The 19,150-nt window shown below is 47.7% G+C and overlaps 1 protein-coding gene across 1 annotated transcript in view; it reads left to right on the plus strand.

Annotated features, from left to right (window-relative positions):
• The window catches only part of CCDC60 (coiled-coil domain containing 60), a 167,383-nt gene that overhangs the window by 98,747 nt on the left and 49,486 nt on the right, over nt 1-19,150 (plus strand). Inside the window, exon 3 of the mRNA XM_029216810.1 lies at nt 11,760-11,930. Coding sequence (XP_029072643.1) covers nt 11,760-11,930 — 171 coding nt within the window. The remainder of the gene's footprint in view (nt 1-11,759; nt 11,931-19,150) is intronic.

Raw genomic sequence — 19,150 nt, forward strand, 5'->3', positions numbered from 1 at the left:
TCGCCCAAACCCGTCGGCCTCGTGACCATTGCCTGTCCTCAGCGGGTCTCCCAGGCTGGTGTGGGCTCCTTACATTCTTCTTTCCATCTCTTTCTCCTCCTCTTTTACCTCTTTGTCTTCCTTTCCCGCTTTCTTCATTTTCTTTTTCTTTTTTTTTTTTTTTTTTTTTTTTGCGGTACGCGGGCCTCTCACTGTTGTGGCCTCTCCCGTTGCGGAGCACAGGCTCCGGACGCACAGGCTCAGCAGCCACGGCTCACGGGCCCAGCCGCTCTGTGGCATGTGGGATCTTCCCGGACCGGGGCACGAACCTGCGTCCCCTGCATCGGCAGGCGGACCCTCAACCCCTGCGCCACCAGGGAAACCCCTTCATTTTCTTTAGTGAAGGTTTGAGATAGAGGTTAAATAAAGGAAGAACCCAGAAAAGAAAACCACTTAAAATAATTAGAAGGTCTCTGCACGTCAATTCTTATTCAGCAGAGCAGAGGTTAATTCCCTGGCCCTTTAGCTTAATAAATTTCATTACTTATCATGACAACCAAGCATTGATCCTACCACCACTACGTACAGTGGATTCACAGACCTTTATGAATTACTGTGTAATGCAGTTGACCGAACCCCAAAATAATTGTGGTCTAATTAGACTGTTCTTGCCGCTACTCTCAGAGGAGAGAAACTCCTAAGGTTGACACGTGAGCCAAGTGCCGCTTCCCAGAAGCCTGTGGAGGCTCGGAGCCAAACGGCCGTCCTGTGTGCAAAGCAAGAGAGTTGTTGTAACAGCAGGTCACTTATAGCTTCATGGAGATGATGATGTTGAAAATAGTGGTGGTTACCATTTACTGAAGATCTCCGATGTGCCAGGCATCATACTAACTGCCTCACATATATGGTTTCAGCAATATCCTGGGAGGGTATCAATTTATCCCAATGCTACAGACGAGCAACGTGCATCTCAAAGAGGTAAAAGTGACTCACCCCAAGTCACAGACATTGAGTGGCAAGGAAACGATGAGCAGTTAAACCTAGAAGAGACCTTTTCTAAAACCAGTGCATTTTCCTCATGCAACACTTTGGAGTCAGGCTACCCGGGTTTAAATTCCAGCTCCACCAGTTACTAACCTCTGGTCAGACTACTACTTGACCTGTATGAGCCATGCTTTCCTCGACAGCAAAATGAAGAGCACTTCCTTCATAGGGATGGTGTGTGGATGCGAGGAGAGAGCTGCACATCGAGAGCCCAGCTCAGTGCCGCTCAGGTCATCACTGTGCGCCTCCTCCCACCACCCCAGACAGTACCTGCTTCTCTCCAACTGCAGCCACTCCCCTGGGCCCCCAGCCTTCATTCCTTACAGGCTCAGACCCTCCTGTTGTATATTTCCCAGATGTTCAGGCACCCTCAGGGGAGATGCTCCCAGACCTACCTCTCACAGAAGAGTTTCACGCTTCTAAGTTTCCTTGCCTCATTTCCCATGATCCAAAGTAACCTCTCCTAATATCTTTCCCTAGTCCACAGCCAGTGATTTAGCCAAGATGATGGCATTTCAAACGTGATAATCATGACAGCTTAGTCAAGGAAAAAAGAGACAGAGACAGATACTAAGAGAGATTGTCAGTTGGGGTCTATATTCAACTGCGTAGCAAACAGAGCTCTGAAATTACCATGACTTGAACAAGGTTAAAGGCTTACCTCCCTCACATAAAAGAGGTTTCCCTTCTGGAGGAAGTACCCAGATTCCTTCTATCTTTTAATCTACTATGCTTAGTGTTTGCTTCCACCTGCAGGGTTTCCTCATGCTCACACAATGGCTACTGGCACTGCAACCATTGTAGCTAAGTTCCAGGCAGCAGGAAGGAAGAAGAGGAAAAAGGGACCAAAGGGCATATGCCACCCAGCTGTGTTAACCTCCTTTATAGAGTTTTCCCAGAAGTCCCTCCCAACGATTTCCTCTTGTACCTCACTGGCTTGTCCTATCTGCCAGGGCAGCTGGAAAATGTAGTTTTGTTTGTTGTTGTTTTGTTTTGTCGACTTTTTATCTAGGAATTTGATGTCCAGGATAATGTGGTCTTTACTAAGGAAGCTCCGGAAATGGAGCTTTGGGAGAAAGGGCGAGAGGTAGGGAAGGAAAACCAGTAAATGCTGACTGCCTGCTCTTTATCAGGCACTGTCTTCAAGGAGTCTGCATTCTAGTGGGAAAAGCAGACAAGGAACTAGGCAGTTGCCATATAGTGTGACGAGTGCAGTGACGGGGAGCACATGGACACAGGGAGCTGTGAGGGCACAGAGGAGGCACTTGACCTAGCCTAGAGCTGGAGGGAAGGAGGGAGTATCAGTATGGAATGGTCAACAGTTGACAGTTTTTCCCAAGGCCTTGGAATCAGCAAGTGAAAACGGGGAGGAAGTGCTACAGGAAGAGGCAGAATCATAGGATTCTGAGGGGTAGAGAGATACAAATGAATGACTGGATGAGTGGGGTATGTTGCAGGAAGGGGGACCCCTATCCAGGGCCCGAGAGTCGGCTCTTGTCTAACACTTGGAAATGAATCGTCCGAGGAGACACACGTGCTGACAAAGCAAAAGATTTTATGGGAAAGGGGCGCCCGGGTGGAGAGCAGCAGGGTAAGGGATCCCAGGAAGACTGCTCTGCCACGTGGCTCGCAGTCTCGGGTTTTATGGTGATGGGATTGGTTTCTGGGTCAGTCTCTGGCCAATCATTCTGACTCGGGTCCTTCCTGGTGGCGCGCGCATCACTCAGCCAAGATGGATTCCAGCGGGGAGGATTCTGGGAGGTTTGTAGGACATATGGACTGGCGTATCCTTTTGACCTTTCCCGAATTCTTCCGGTGGGTGGTGGCTTGTTAGTTCCGGGTTCCTTACCAGGGCCTCCTGTCCTAAAACGACTCATGCAAATGGTTACTGTGGTGCCTGGCCAGGGTGGGCGGTTTCAGTCAGTGGTTCCCCTAACAGTTAGAGATAAAGCCCAGATCTTAGAGGGACTTATTGCCATGGGAAAAAGTCTGAACTTCATCCTGAGAGCAGTGGGAAGCCACTGAAGGGTTTGGAACACTCTGATGGGAATGAGTCTGCATTTCAGAAAGAGCCCTGTGACAGCCAGGTGGACAATGGATTGAGAAGGAGAAAGACCAGGTAGGAAGCTACTTAGAGTAATAGATGGTTTCTGGCTAGGGTGGTGGCAACAGGAAGTCAGTCTAGTGACATTTAGGAAATAGAGTGTACATCACTTCATTATGAATTAATGAATATGAAGGGGACAAAAGCAATCTCTCCATTTTACAGGTGAAATGAATTGTATTTTGCCACTAAGGTCACTTCTGGATAGCAAAGGAAGACTGGCCTGTGGCCAAAGAAAGACTCTAGGCTGTGCCTTCTTCCGACTCAAACAGCGTCTGCTAGGTGCAGGTGCGCTGTTTGCCCAGACCTCAGAAATGCCACGTGAATTTTGCAAAGGAGCCAGAGAGAATAAAACTGAAGCAGATAAAGCGACTTCTCCCTTGCCAGTCAATTTTGCTGTGTCTTTATCACAGTCTCAGTAGCATCTCTCTTCCATCTGATTAAAAAGAACCCTTGAACTGGGCCTCGTCTTTGGGCTGAGTCATTCAGACAGGAGAGAAATCCATCTGAAACTTCTGATCTGAGAGGTGAAATCCTGACTTGGCAGATCTCCCATTGTTAGGCATTACAATTAGCAAATAACCCAGGGAGAGTAAAGAGATGTTCAGATGTGATTTAATAAGAATATAGTTGCAGTAAGCCCTCCGAAGATGTTTGCAGTCCATTGGCTGTATACACAATATGCTACCAGAGCAATCTTTTGTGTATGCAGTTGACCTTTATCTCTGGCAATCTTGTCCTATAAAGAAGAGTGAAATCCTCCATTGCAAATCATTGGCCCTCAGGAAATGGCTTTAATTTGCATGCTGACAAAGATATTAACTTGGGGTGGGGGTGGGGTGTTGATAACGCAACATGTCCTTTTGTCTGAGAGGTAGTTCAGAATCTGTGTCGTGCCTACAGTTGACTGAAGTTCAATTACTGTAATAAATGTATTCCAGATTTCATCTCAATTGCATTTGCATTTTAATGAATGAGTCTCACCTTCTTGTCGATTTGGCAGCCAGGCAGATTTATTAAGTTATTGTATAAACAGGGCATTCTAATGCGGGAATTTAAATGCAAAATATTTGCTTGGTGCGTTTGAGCTAGGGCTGGGTCATTAATTTGCCTGTAGGGGTTGCCTGAAAATTCAAGAATTTCAGGATAGTGTTTCAGATCCATCCCTCCGTTCCATCATGTTTGCCCTCTCCTCCTCTGAAATCGATATGTCTGGGTGGGCTGACAAAGCAAGACGTGAGCCAGCCAGATGAAATGGGTTCTCCAAGCCTTCAGCCTCCACAATCTGGGAAGAAACTGATTTATTTGCCATTATTGGAAAACAGTAAAATTTGTTAAGTGAAAATTTCCCATGTAGGCAATTCCCTTCTGGGAGAGCAGGACATCCCTGAAATCGGATATTGCCAGGAGTGTTTGTTCATTTTAATGTCACGCTTCCTCCCCCATGGAAGCTCTCCTGGCTTTATAGTCCCATATTTCTTGCAGGCAGAGACAGAAAATGTGAGTGAAAACCAGCTGGATGCAGAGCAATAATACCATTAAAAGTTGTGTTTTTTTTTGTTTTTAAGTACATCTGGGCTGTTGATTTTTAACAAAGTGATTTGCGGTGGTTAATCCCATGCCCCCCATAATAGAAAGGTGGAACGTGAATTTCTTTCGCTGCCTGTCAACTCTCCAGTACTCGCAGCTTCCTGCAAGGCCCCTGTGAAGAGCTGGGGCTGTCTGTTTTTTTCCATGTTTCCTTTGGGGCCCTGGGGATGGAGCTGCTGATTCAGGTAATGGGAGACTCATGACAAGCAGAGTGCCCTCAAAGAGTGAGAATGGCTGCTACAGCTGTGCTTGAAGAACTTTCTGAGATGAATTGACTGCTAGTGTGTGTCAAAGTTTTATTTCAAACTTGTAGGAAGGGAATTGGGCTTCTAATAAAGCCAGTTCGAAGATTTCTTTCTGGAAAGAGTATCTTTTAACAGAAGGGAGAGGACAGCTAGACCAGTGCAACTCAAACTTATATGTGTACATGAGTCATCTAGGGGTCCTGTTAAAATGCAGATCCTCATTCAGGAGGTGTGAGGGGGGCCAAGATTCTGCATTTCTAACAAGCTCCTGTATGTTGCTAATGCTGCTGGTCCAGGGACCACACTTCGAGTAACAAGCAGCTGGATGGCATCACTCAAGAGTAGGATGACCAGTAAAGATTAACAGCCTTGTTACAAGTCTGACAGGCCAGATGTGGGGGTAAATCTAACACCCCAAGAAGGACTCTCAGTCTCATCAGAGAATATCAGAAAATTGCTAGATACTTCTCTGAAGGGGCTGTTAATTACCTTTATGTTCCAAGTTCTGTTCCAGATCATCTTTTCTCAGGTCTGAGGCAATTTCTTTCCTAATGCCATATTTTATATCTAATAGGCACATTTTTTCCCCACATTTTAACATCTCTGAACTGGAGATGCAGTGTACAATCATGTCTTAATCGAACTGGCATGGATTTTTCCTTCGTTGTGGTTCATAAAATAATGTCACCTCTTATAACAAATGATGTATTGGTCAGCGATTTTCACCATAATGCTGTGTAACAAACTATCCTAAAACTCAGTGACTTTCAATAAGTATTTCTTCCTTGCTCATGTGTCTGTGGGATAACTGGGGTTTGGCTGATTTAGGTTGAGATTAGCTGGGTTCAGGTCTGTTCCATGCCTTTCTTATTCTTCTGGGTTCAGTGAAATAGTGGGGTTTTTTTCTTGTCATGGACCCAACTGAGCAAGCTTATTTCAAGCTTCTTTTCAGGTCGTATCTACTAACATCCCATTGGCCAAAGAAGTCATATGGTGAAGCCCAAAGTCAGGATGCTGGGAGAACATTCCCCCCCGAATGTAGGGGATGGGGGAGGGGGTGAGTATTTGCTGAATGATGACGTGATCTGCCACAGGTGGTGACTTGGATTGGGTAAAACATGGTCTAAAGGAGGAAAGTGTAATCCACCAGCTTCTCTTCTGTGGGCCTAGAGGTGAACTCTGCACAATAAGAGCAGCCCAGACACGCATAGACTCAAAGCTTTAAAACTTCCTTCTGAATATTCTTGTGTTTGCGGCATGCAGATGGAGAGAGAAATTCTGGAATCATCCCTGCTGGCTCCCAACCCTTGCTTTGCTACTTCCCAACTACTATGACCCTCATCGTTTACTTAACCTCTTCCCTCTATTTACTCAACTGCAGATCACACCGCCCTCTCAGCACTGTCAAGCGAGTTGACAGTAGTAATTGTAGCGCCCAATCATTGAGTCCTAGGTACTAGGCACTACACTAAACTCTTTACACCCACTGTCATTTAATCCTCCCAACAGCCCTCTGAGGCAAGAATCACTTTTTTCCTCATTTGGAGATGAAGAGGCTGTGGTTTAGAGAGGTTTAAAACCTGCCTAAGGGAGTGGCAAAGTAGAGACCCCATCCAAGAGGCTGGCCCCTCCGAGGCTTACCACTTCGTACACTGGCCCTCAGGTCTGAAGGTGCTTGGGAGTGAAACCTGCCCCTTTGGTGTGGCTCAGCTCAGCCCCACTGAGACTATTCCTATTGCCATATTGCGAATGTTTCATTCATCAGCTCACGCAGGCTCATGAATGTACAGAGAACACATGTCCCTTAAATGTGAAAACCTACCCGCATGCATTGGTTAAGAGGAAGTGGCTTTGGGTAGGGGAAACTTTCCATTTTATAATCCGCTTCTTCCTCCGTTTGCCTGGCGCAGCTAATTATTTGACTCCCCATCGTTCCTCTTGCCACGTTAGCTGTGGGAGTTTTACATCGCGGAAAGCAGTGAACAGGAGGCCCCGGGTGAGTGCATTTAAAGACGAAAACTGCTCTTCCCTGCACGTAGCTCCCTTCAGGCGAATAGCCTGGTAATCAACAATAATGATGAAGAAAATGGAGGGAACATACAGGGAATTAAATGGGGGTTTGCTAAAATAGTAGGCATTTTTAAATGGGCCTCTGCAGTAACAGGGGAGCACTTCACGGTGCACGGAGCGAACACCCCGCAGCCTGAAGTTCCCAGAATAGGCTGGTGGGTCTGACCTGAGGGCCCAGACAACCCCTGCCCCCGTCCACACACACACCACCACCTCTGTTCATCTCTCAGCCAGGTCTTTCCAGAAGATCTAACCGCTAGGAGTCCGGCTGCCTTGGCTGAAAGGGGCTGCAGTTCTACCAGAAAACTTGCTAGATTCCTCAAATTGCCAACACCAACTCCCCGATGCTTTTCTGTGAGTCAATCAGTAAGACAGGCATTCATCGCTACCCGCATCTAGAGGTTTGTTGCAGACTTCGCTTTTCACAGTGTTGTCCCTATACAGGTCCTTGAAAGAAATCTCTTCTTCCACCAGGAATGGCTAGGCATCACCTGAACAGCTGTTTCAAAATCTCATGGTCATGAGGAATCACATGAGGGATTGTGTTTCCCTCCTTGTGCTGGCCACTAGGATGCTGAGGGCCAAATCTGGGCACTAGCTCATGTGTCATGGGTTTCGATACTTGTCTTACCTGATACTGTTTTCTTATTTTTTCATGTCTCCTGCCCTTCTCACTTTTAAAATTTTCTGCTCCTAATCCTTTTTGGAATAAGGGCATAAAGAAATCAAATAAATCTCTTAACAACCTCTTAATTTCTACTTTTGTAGAAATGAGATAACTTAGAGGCAGAGGTGAAGACTGAATTCTTTGAGGGTGTGTTCGCCTTTGTAGTGCCAGTGCTTGAACAGAACCGGACACATCATAACTGCCTAGAATAGGATCTGACACAAAATAGGTGTCCAGCTCAGGGCCTGGGACATAATATTCAGGTCCCTTTTATGCCAGCCCAGGGCCTGGGACATAATATTCAGGTCCCTTTTATTTACTGTGGCGTGACCTTCAGCCTGTCACTTATTATAAAATTAATAAGGATTTCGTTAACCCTTGCAGTCAAAGAAAATAAAGAGTTGGGCTGTTCCATGAGTGTAGGCTTAGATATTTGATCATGCTGTAACAGTTTACTAGGGCTGCTGGAACAAAGTACTACAAACTGGGTAGCTTAAACAACAGAAATTTATTGTCTCACAGTTCCAGAGGCTAGAAGTCCAAGATCAAGGTATCAGAAGGGTTGGTTCCTTCTTGCGTCTGAGAGGGAAAATCTGTTCCATGCCTCTCTCCTAGCTTCTGCTGATTTGCGGGCAATCTTCGGCATTCCTTGGCCTGCAGAAGCATTGCCCTGATCTCTGCCTTCATTTTCACATGGTTTTCTCTCTGCCTGTGTGTCTGTGCCCACATTTCCCCTTTTTATATGGGCACCAGTCATATTGGCATAGGGACCCACCCTCCTCCAGTATGACCGAATCTTAACTAATGACATCTGCAGTGACCCTATTTCCAAATAAGGTCACATTCTGAGGTACTGGGGGTTGAGACTTCACCCTATGAATTTGGCTGGGGGGTGGTACACAATTCAATCCATAACACGTGCATTTCAGGATCTAGTTGGTTACAGTTTCTGCAGGGAAAGACAAAGGCTTTTGTTCAGTTACACAGTGAAGTCAGAGCGCGAAGCCCACCATACTGCCTGGGTCTGCTCCAGGTCCCTGGGACCTCTCCCCCTGTTGTACGCGATTATCACACATGAGACTTCTCAGTGCCGGTCCCACCCTCTGCCTCTGAAGACCATGGTCTGTTCTGGGACCTGAGAGGCCTTGCTGACAGCCTTCTACTCCATGAGAGAATCTGGGCAACAGGTAAAGGCGAGCCCCTAACACCGGCCAGTCAATGACAAGCCACCCAAGTTAGCCAAGGACACCTGGTGGCCTATAGAATCTCCAAGTCAAGGACAGGGATTTCCAGGACAAGCTGGTGAGACTCCCCAGTGGAAACATCCTGACCTGCTACAAACCAGCAGACTCTGTAGTCCGACCCCACGGGGGAATCCACTACCTGGGTTCAGACCCCAGATCTGCTTCTTTCCAGCTTTTTTTTTTTTGCGGTACGCGGGCCTCTCACTGTTGTGGCCTCTCCCATTGCGAAGCACAGGCTCCGGATGCGCAGGCTCAGTGGCCATGGCTCACGGGCCCAGCCGCTCCGTGGCATGTGGGATCTTCCCGGACCGGGGCACGAACCTGTGTCCCCTGCATCGGCAGGCGGACGCCCAACCACTGCGCCACCAGGGAAGCCCCTTTCCAGCTTTATTGACCTCACCTTTCTGGGCCTGTTTCCTCATCTGCAGATGGAAATGATAACAACAGTGCCCACAGGGTCGAGCTGTTGTGAGGATAAATAAGTGAACTCACACACCCAGAAGTGAGGGACTCGCGGGAGGGCAGAACACGGAACTGTTGAGCTACAGGGCTAAGTTCTACCACAGATGTGAAACCACAACGTGGCCTCGTTCACTGAAAAAGCCTCTTATCCAGATGATTTGCTGCATCTCAGGAGCACCCTGGGTACGCTTGAGAAGTCTCACTGAGGTCCGATGGCAGAGAGGGACCTATCCAATTGCTGGGGTTCGGAACTTGAGGATGTTAGTTGGAGTTATTAGAGATGAGCGTCTTAATGAAAGTGGTAACATCTATTGCTTCCTAGAGTAGCACCCAGTCTGGGACACAGCAGTGCTTTTCCTCCTTCTCCCCCCCCCCCCCCTCCCCCCCCCTCCCTCCCTCCCTCCCTCCCTCCCTCCCTCCCTCCCTTCCTTCCTTCCTTTTTCAGAGCAGATCCTTTCTGTTAAACAAAAGTCTTAGATAGAAGACCAGTATCTAAATCAGACAAATATAATCTTTCAGGAGCACAAACTGTACTATGTGATGTCACATAACATTTTATTCAATGCAAGCGAAACTTTTCTGGATGAAAAGTTGTACTTGCCCAGGGCCTTTGCACATGCTGTTCCCTTCCCCCAGGCATCTGCATGGTTTACTCCATCACCTCCTTTATGTCTTTCCTCAAATGTCACCTTCTCAGCCAGGCCCTCGCTGACCATCAATTTAAAATGGCACCAATCTACACCCCACCCCTGTCTCTCACTCTCCCATGTCCCTGCTTTATGCTTCTCCCTGGAACTTAGCGTGTCACCTACACTTCACTCTGTTTCGTGTCTGTCTCCACCCCCTGGAATAGGAGCTTCACGAGGACAGGAATGTTGTGAGCTGTTTGGTTTGCTGCTGTACCTCAGCGCCTAGAGTAGCTCCTGACACACAGCGGGTATTCAGGACATTTCTGTTGAACGGTTAATAATGATGCAGCTGTTTAGGCAAACACACACATTTGAAATTGGGCGTGAATTAACGCAGTGAAGCGTCTGACTCCATTTTTGACGTGCGACCTTTGGCAGCGTTTGAGCTGCCTGCCCCCCTCCTCCCCATTCCCTCTGCCCCACATCTGGGCAAAAGCTGATAAGAAACCCAAGGTGCTCCTTGTTTTGGTGCTGGCGGGAAGTTGAGACCACACCCAAACAAGGGACCCCTCACCCCAGCCCCCCCCCCCGAAAACCCCCCCCCCCCCCCCCCCCCCCCCCCCCCCCCCGCTCCCTCAGCTGATTGCAGACCTGCTTCGGAGCCCAGAAAGCCTCATAATGTGAGTCATGCCATTTCACACCCTTGTGCTGCGTGTGTGAGGTCAGCCTTGACCTATGAACCACGTTTTGAGCGGAGAGTCTCTGTGAAGTAACATAACCACGAGAAAACAGTTGCTGTCAGCCCCAGCTCCCAGAACAGCTCTGCATTTGCTTTGTGCCGCATCCAGAAAATCCTCCCCTGTGAAATTAAGGGGTTGCTCCTGGTTACGGTTTTCGTTCTGTCAGGTTATCCGGCAACCTCAGGATGCTCTTTGATGAGTGGATTTCAGAAGCTTGAAAGCAAAACCGAAGCACATTTTTGTTTCAAATATGAATTCCACCTCAGATCAACGGCTTGCATCCCTAAACTTAAAAATAAGAGCCCAAATGGACAATCCAGGGCCAGTTCTGTATGATCTGGTTTCACTGTGTTCCACCAGCGTACACGTTCATTTGGTTTTGCACAATTTTACACATGAGGAACCTGAGAGACTAGTTTGCTGTAACAAGAATATGGGCTGGGCAGATGACGCCTGATCCATACCTGCCAGTGACCGGCTGGGATGCACATGTGTCGCGTAGCATAGAGATTCAGAAAACTTTACATGAGCTGAGAAGCGGGGTCTAAATTTAGAAAAAGATTGCTGGTGACCTTCCGGTGACATATGTATAAGAAACTAAAATACCGCATTTCCGTGAACCTGAGACACACCATGAAAAACAAAACAAAATAAAAACACCGCCAATTAAATTAATTCTCTGGGGTGTGAATTATTATGCTCATTTCAATGGACATAGCAGAGTGCCTAGCACATAGTAGGCACTCAATAAATGTTTGTGGAGTGATGGAACTGAAACCAGGAGAGGTTAGATAATTTGTTCAAGGTCTTTGGTAAGACGTGGGTCCATAATCCAAGCTTAGGTCTCTGTGACTTTGGAATTCTAAAGGCAGGAGGTCTCCTGCTACTGGGCATGAGAGTGCCCTTCAATGGATTATCAGTCCCAAGACAGTAAGACATTGCATTGATAGCCAACTCATCTTCCTCTCTCTTTCTCTTTCTCCAGCATCTTGATTCAGTGGGTGAAGATTGGCCGTGGATACTTTACTATTCTGAGGGAGGAGAGTGCATTGAAAAAGAAGCAACAACAACTTCAGAAACTCAAAGAGGAAGAAAGAAATATATTCCAACCAGCCAAAAAGATGTCCGATATCCAGTATGGGGATATTCTTTTGACGTAAGTAGACACCATCACCATGGCACCAGTGGTCTTGGGAAGGACCACTGTGATGGAACACTGCCTGGTTGGGTTGAGGGGTGGCAGCTGTCTCACATGGGGAGCCCCTTCTTAGGCTGGTGTCTAATGACTTCTTTTAGTCTGGCTCAACCTACCTCGCCAGCCTCACCTCCTGGTATTCAGTGAGGTATTTTCTATTACATATGTCTGCCTTCACATCCAGTGCCAAGAGCTACCCAAGAAATCTTGCTGGTCCCCAGAAGTGCCTCTTTCCCTCTCATTCCAAGGCTTGTCCCTACTTCTGGGCATTTTCCCGTGCTGTTCTCTGGGCCTTAAGTACTCTTCCCTACATCCTCTTCCAACTAAAGTTCTAATTATCATTAAAAGCCCAGCTTAAATGCTGCCCTCTCCTGATCCCTCCCAGATTTCAGCCCAACCACCTCCAGAGCCCATTTGGACTCTGAGTTCCCTTAATGTGTTTGCACACTACTTTGTTTTTTCCGTTTTTGTTTTTTTTTGCGGTACACGGGCCTCTCAGTGTTGTGGCCCCTCCCGCTGCGGAGCACAGGCTCCGGACGCGCAGGCTCAGCGGCCATGGCTCACGGGCCCAGCCGCTCAGCAGCATGTGGGATCTTCCCGGACCGGGGCACGAAGCCGTGTTCCCTGCATCGGCAGGCGGACTCTCAACCACTGCGCCACCGGGAAGCCCCCGGACATAGTACTTTTTAAAGCTCCCCTAGACAATTCCCATGTGAAGCCAAGGTTGAGAGTTACTGTGCTAGGGCTGCTTTTAGGAACCCAAATTGACATGTCGCCGGCTAAAGGGGAAATGGAATCCACAGCAGGTAATGCACCATTTCCCAAATTCTTCACAACGTTAACCTAAAGAAATATGCATGTGTACGTCTTAAAAACAATGGTCCTACCAATGGAACCATACAATATGTGACCTTTTTGTGCCTGGCTTCTTTCACTTGCCATAGTTTGTTTGAGGTTCATCCCAAACAGGAAGCAGATTGGTGGTTGCCAGGGGTTGAGGAAGTGGGGGGGATGGAGAATGACTGCTTAATGGGTGTGGGGTGTCCTTTGGGGCTGATTAAAATGTTTTGGAACTAGATTTAGGCAGTGGTTGTACAGCCATCAATTCAAATGCCATTGAATTGCACCCTTTAAAACAGTTAATTTTATGTTATGTAAATTTCAACTTAATGAAAAAAAAAAAAAGAGGGAGTTCTGGTCTGTGAGGCCCTGGCGTGGGGGCTGAGGGGGCTGGACACTAGTGGTTGGAGGTCTTCTTAAAGCTCAAGGTTCCCGGTGACTGGTGGGAACCCTGACTGTGAGACCATGAGGGGCTGGTATATTTCTAGTCTCCTTTCCCCTGAAAGTCTGGCCCTTGGGAATCCCAGCTTATTGTAAGAAGGGTCTTTTTGATTGCTCATTTGTGCAGACCATGGACTATGCTTTTTCCTTGCCCGGGGAAGCTGTTAGAAGGAAAGTTAACCTTTTCTAAATTGGCAAATGTCCTTAGGACCAAAGCAGCTCCCAGGCCGCCTTACCTCTCTGGTTTCCAGTCTCTCTTTAGTTTTGGCCGAGAGATTCCCACTTCGTTGTTGGCTCTTTGCCACTCTTTTTATTTTATTTTATTTATTTTTAAAATTTATTTGTGTTTTGGCTGCACTGGTTCTTCGTTGCTGCGTGCAGACTTTCTCTAGTGGTGAGCGGGAGCTACACTTCGTTGCGGTGCTCGGGCTTCTCATTGCTGTGGCTTCTCTTGTTGCAGAGCACGGGCTCTAGGCTCGCGGGCTCAGTAGTTGTGGCTTACGGGCTCTAGAGCGCAGGCTCAGTAGTTGTGGCGCACGGGCTTAGCTGCTCTGCAGCATGTGGGATCTTCCCGGACCAGGGCTCGAACCCATGTCCCCTGCATTGGCAGGTGGATTCTTAACCACTGTGCCACCAGGGAAGTCCCTTTGCCACTCTTTCTAAAAAAATATTTTGTCCAGCATTTTTGGTTATTTTTACCCAGTGGGTTGGTCTAAGTAAGCTAGCTTACCATTTGTGCATTCATTTATTAACTCATTCATTCATTCTGAGACTAGAGAAAATATCTATGATTTACAATCCCCACCACATGCCTTCCAAGGAGTGAGCATCCCAAGGGGAAGCTTTCTTTGGTGAGCAAGTGTATTCAAGTGAATACGCAGGCAGACAGGAAGAACAGAGAGGCTTCCCTGGCAGACACAATGGAGACGTTCAGGAGACGGGCCGAGAGTGTGAGCGGAAGGGACCCTTCGGAGGAGGGAGGAGAGGAAAGGCAGCCAACAGTGGGAGAGAATGGAGATGTCTAATGAGGGTTTTTACGAGGTTTTGCCTCATAGTGTGACATGTAGATCCATTCCTCAGTTTCCCCAGAAGGTCTTCAGTAAAATACCCGTGACCCCTTAGTGCATTATGTCTTGGACCTTTATCCTGGCTTCCAAGTAAGTGTAGGGGTGAGAATGGGAGACGACCTTGACCCAGGCCCGTTCTCATTGTACAAGCAACCGTTTGTATTTTGAAGACCTACTGCGTGCAGGCCTTCTGATGGCACGGAGATATGAAAAGGATTGAGGGACAGTCCCTACCGCATGCGGTGCCACAGCACAGTACCATGGGGGTGCCCCTCAAGTGCCCTGAAGTGTGCCTGTAAAGGAAAAACACTCCTCCCATGTGTTTCTCCTTTACTCTCACACCATGATCACACTCATACTTCTGACACCAGATGTGTGGGGTTTTCCCCCACACCAAGCAAATGTCTGCGACACCAGCAGGGCATCCTACCATCCTATTCAGTTCTGACACTTTCTACCTGGAGTTAGCATCAGATCCCACAGGTTAAGGGTTCAGTCCCACAAGACTGCCCCCATGTCAGATGCCAATCACGAGTCCCAGGTTGTCACTTGTACTTCTGACCAACCAGCTATAAATCAGGGTTCCCATGACCCCCTTCCTTGGGTTTGATAATTTTCTAGAATGGCTCACAGAACTCAGGGAAGCACTGACTTACATTTTCCATTTTATTACATAATAAAGGGTACAGATGAGCACCCCGATCAAGAAGTACACAGGGTAAGGTCTGGAAGGGACCCAGGCACAGGAGCTTCTTTTCCTGTGGAGTTGGGGAGTGCCATCCTCCCATTATTTGGATGTGATCACCAACTCGGAAGCTCTACAAACCCCGTACTTCAGGGATTTTTATGGAGGCTTCATCACATAGGCATGCTCTGTCATTAACTCAGTCTCCAGCCCCTCTCCCCTTCCCAGAGGACTGGGGGTGGGGCTGAGAGGTCCAAGCTTCTAATCATGGCTTGGTCTTTCTGGCGACCAGCCCCCATCCTAAAGCTATCCAGGAGCCCACCAAGAGTTGCCCCATTCCCCAGAAAAAGACACCTCTATCACCCAGAAAATTCCAAGGGATTTGGGAGCTCTGTGTCAGGATCCAGGGTCTAAGACCAAATATTAAAACAAGAGATGCCCCTGGTACTCTTTATCACGTAGGAAATTCCAAGGGTTTTAGGAGCTCTGTGCCAGAAAGTGAGGGCAGAGACCAATATATATATTTTTTTTCTATTACTTCACAATGTCCGCCCGCTCAACTTTAGGGGGTGAAAAGGAAATCTGGAAAGAATCCCCAGAAGTGTGACTTCTGAGCAGGGTCTTTAATGCTGAATGGGAGTTCAGTGGGTGACAAAAACAGAGGTATGGTTAGACCTATCTGTATCAGCCCGCCAGAAATCCTGCAAGCCCGCATGTCAGGTTAGAAAGGCCAGGGCTGGAGAAGGAGGGTGTGGTGGTGTTATCTATTGCCAAAATCAGAAATATGATTTTCAGAATGAAAAAAAAAATAAAAGCAGGCAAGTCATGACCTGAGCCACCTCCATCCAGCCACTCGGTGGACCCCACTGAAGTGTCCTCACGGGACCTTGAAGAGGCGCAGGAGACAGAGAAAGCCACTCAGTGAGCCAAGGCGTTCTTACCCTCTCCGTGAAGGTCCCACGAGCTCAGTGCAAGTTTTGCCCTTAGTGTCATCTAAGAGCCCGATGACCCTCTCTGAGTCTGGTACCTCTAGGGGCACTAGTCACCTGGCAGCCTTTCTCTAGAATAAAGAGAAGGAACGAACTAGTGGCTCTTTTTGCAGGAACTTTTTACCCAGATTATTGGGCAAACAAACAGGCTCTGGGGAAGGTGGCATCTGTAAAGATCCTCCCGTGACTGTTTAAATAGTTTGGTTGTAACGTTGCCCTTGTTTGCATGGGGTTTTTAATCCATGGTCACAGAACACAATTCTTCCCTCTCCGATCCATGTTTCAGTGTGCAAGACATGGTATATTTAAAGTTTAATAAGTTTAAATATGCATGAGATCTTGCCTCACGTGGACATTGGTCTGGTTATGACTTATCCAGTGGATTCCATGAGCTGTGCAAGGCTGGTCATTAAAATAAAACTGGAGACTGTTATTGCAACATAGCCATCAAATGCAGGTGGGGGCGGCAGGGGTTATAAAATAGCACTGGGAGATTATCCCTACCAGTAGGGAGTAGTGGTTAAGAGCACAGGGCTGGGGTTCGAGCCCAGACTTCCCCCATACAACTGTTTAGCTTTGGGCAGGTCGCTGTGCTGCTCTGAGCCTCCTCTCTCTACACCCTTATGAATGGTACCAAACTCCCAAATTTGTTATGAGGATTAAAAGAAATAACACTTAGCACAGAACCTGGCTTATGAGACGTGCTTAGTAATTGCTAGCTGTTATTATGCAGTGAAATGAAGTTGATCTCTCTGGCCCTCAATTACTTAAAACCCTCAGATCTATGGCTAAAAATCTTAATTTCCAGTCAGGCTAGAAGACATCTCACATGTAAGAGCTATGTTCTATAAATATAATTCCAATCACAGAATTATCAAAAATACAAGTGTTCATTTAGAACTGCTTTTTTAACACAGTATTTGATCCTGCACATTCTAAAAGCAAAAGGGATTTTTCCCCCCCTCTGGATCTAAGACCATAGGATAAGCTCTTTTAGACCAAAGTTTTAAGTCTGACAAACTATGTAGGGAAAAAAGAAAATCAAGCATGTCCCCAAAGATTCCGGCCTGCAAGCAGTCTTTCCCACTGTGCTCATTGACCTCATTTCTCAGCTGCAGGTTCGGCTGAAAAAGGAGAAAAAAACAACTGGTAGAACTTGCCTTATGTTTGCAGTTGAGACGAGACATAAAACAAGAGATTAAGGAGTGCAATAGCTGGGTTAATTTCCCCGTATTCTAGGCCACTGGGTTGAGCCGGTGAGCCCGGGCAAGCCAGCATACTGGCTTGTGGTTTCCTCGGCTCTAGGGTTGAATAAAGAGCCTGTGGAAATGGAAAGCAGGGGACCTAGATTCTGCTCCTATGTTTTAGTTAGCTCTGTGACCCCAAGATTGTCCTCAAATTCCCAGGAGGAAGGTGACTTCCTAATGGCCGCCTCCACCTCTTCTGGCTCCTTTCCCCACGCTAAGCCAGAGCGAGCTTTCCAAATGTAAACCACTCCCAGTTTAAAATCCTCAGTGGCCACCATTCTTTATCGGATAAAGACAAAAGTCTGAGCAGGGGCTACAAGGCTCTGGATGGGCTAGCCCTTGGCTTCCCCTCCAGCCACACTGTCTCCCTCTCCCTCCTCCCCAGGGCCTCTCCCTCTGCCCTCTGCCTACTGAGTTCCCATTCAACCTGCAGATCTCAGCTCAATATTTACTTCTGTTCCAGTTACTGTTGCTGTGAGCAACCACTCCAAAACCTATTAACTCAAGACAGCAAACATCTATTTCACTCACAAATCTGCCGTTTGAGTAGGGTTAAGCGGGGAGGGATTCAGCACTAGCTGGGGCAGCTCAAAGTGTCTGCTTCCGAGAGAGCTCGTGCACACAGTGGCACCTGGGGGCTGGCTGTCAGCTCTGAGCTCATCCAGGACTGAGAGCCCGCAGTCTTGGTCCTCCTCCCTATGAGTCTCTTCACAGGCTGCCAGCTTCCTCCCAGCATGGTGGTCCCTGGGTGCTAAGAGTGATCATCCCAAGACATAAGAATGAAAAGCTGCCAGTTCCTGGAGCTGGGACCCAGAAATTGGCATCACACCACTTCTGACACATTCTATTGGCCCAGCCACTCAGAAAGCCAAGATTCCAGGGGAATGGGGGCTATAAAGCCACCTTCGCATTAGAAGAAACTTGAGGCCCATGTTTCTAAATTGACACAACTCCCTCCAGGAAGTATTCCCTGGCTCCATTTCAGCCAGATTCTCTGTTTGGGTCTGTCAAAGCACCACACACTCTCCAACTCAGCCTTATCACAGCTGTGTTTGTGTAAAGCCCGTCTCCGCCAGGAGGCTCTTAAGCTCCGGAGGGGAGGGGCTGGATCTGTCTCCATCACCGCACCTACAGCCCCCAGCGCAGAGATGTTCCATAGATATGGGGAGACGTGAATGAATCAGGGAACCGGTCAATGATTCAATCAGTATTAAAGTCCTCAGGCTGAGAAACTACAAGGCTTTAAAGGAGCACACTGGTAGCATAAATATGTAAGGCAAGCTGGGACTGAGATGCCAGGGGTTTTTGAGTCTCAGGCAACCCAAGAGGCACCACCTCGTGCAAAGTGGGCAGCGATCTTGACCTTGGGCCTCACCCAACTCTTACTCAGAGTGGCAAGAACTTTCGAGTCTTCAAGAACCAAAGCTTTTCCATCTTTATGTGACATCTCCCAATTTTAGAATATAGACAATCAATTCCATTACGCACACAGTAGGCTTATTAAAACATGTCTATGGGCTAGATTTGGTCATGGGCAAAAAATATATACCCTGTGACCCAGGCATGCCAAAAAGGAAAACAAACAAACAAACCCCGTCTTCTCTGACTGAAATGACTTACTCCATGATGGTGTTGAAAAGAAAAACTTGACTGTGGTATTAAATGTAACTTAATATTTTTCACTTTGAAACAGTCCTTTTTGGATAAATGTCCAGTGGTTTCAAAGATGAACCGCCTGTTTGGGCAGTTCTCCTCTCTAAGCATCCCTTTCCCCACCCCCCTGCCCACCCCTGCTTCCCCCAGATGGTTTTGGCTTCAGAGGAAGCTTCTGTATTCTCTGTGGGGCAGGGGATGGGCTTCCGGAGAGGTACGCCTGGTCGTGGCTGATCTTTGGGGGCACGCTTGTGCCGAC

This window comes from Monodon monoceros, unplaced genomic scaffold (genome assembly GCF_005190385.1).
Source record: "Monodon monoceros isolate NGI ecotype Baffin Bay Population unplaced genomic scaffold, NGI_Narwhal_1 Super_Scaffold_1, whole genome shotgun sequence".
NCBI lineage: Eukaryota > Metazoa > Chordata > Mammalia > Artiodactyla > Monodontidae > Monodon > Monodon monoceros.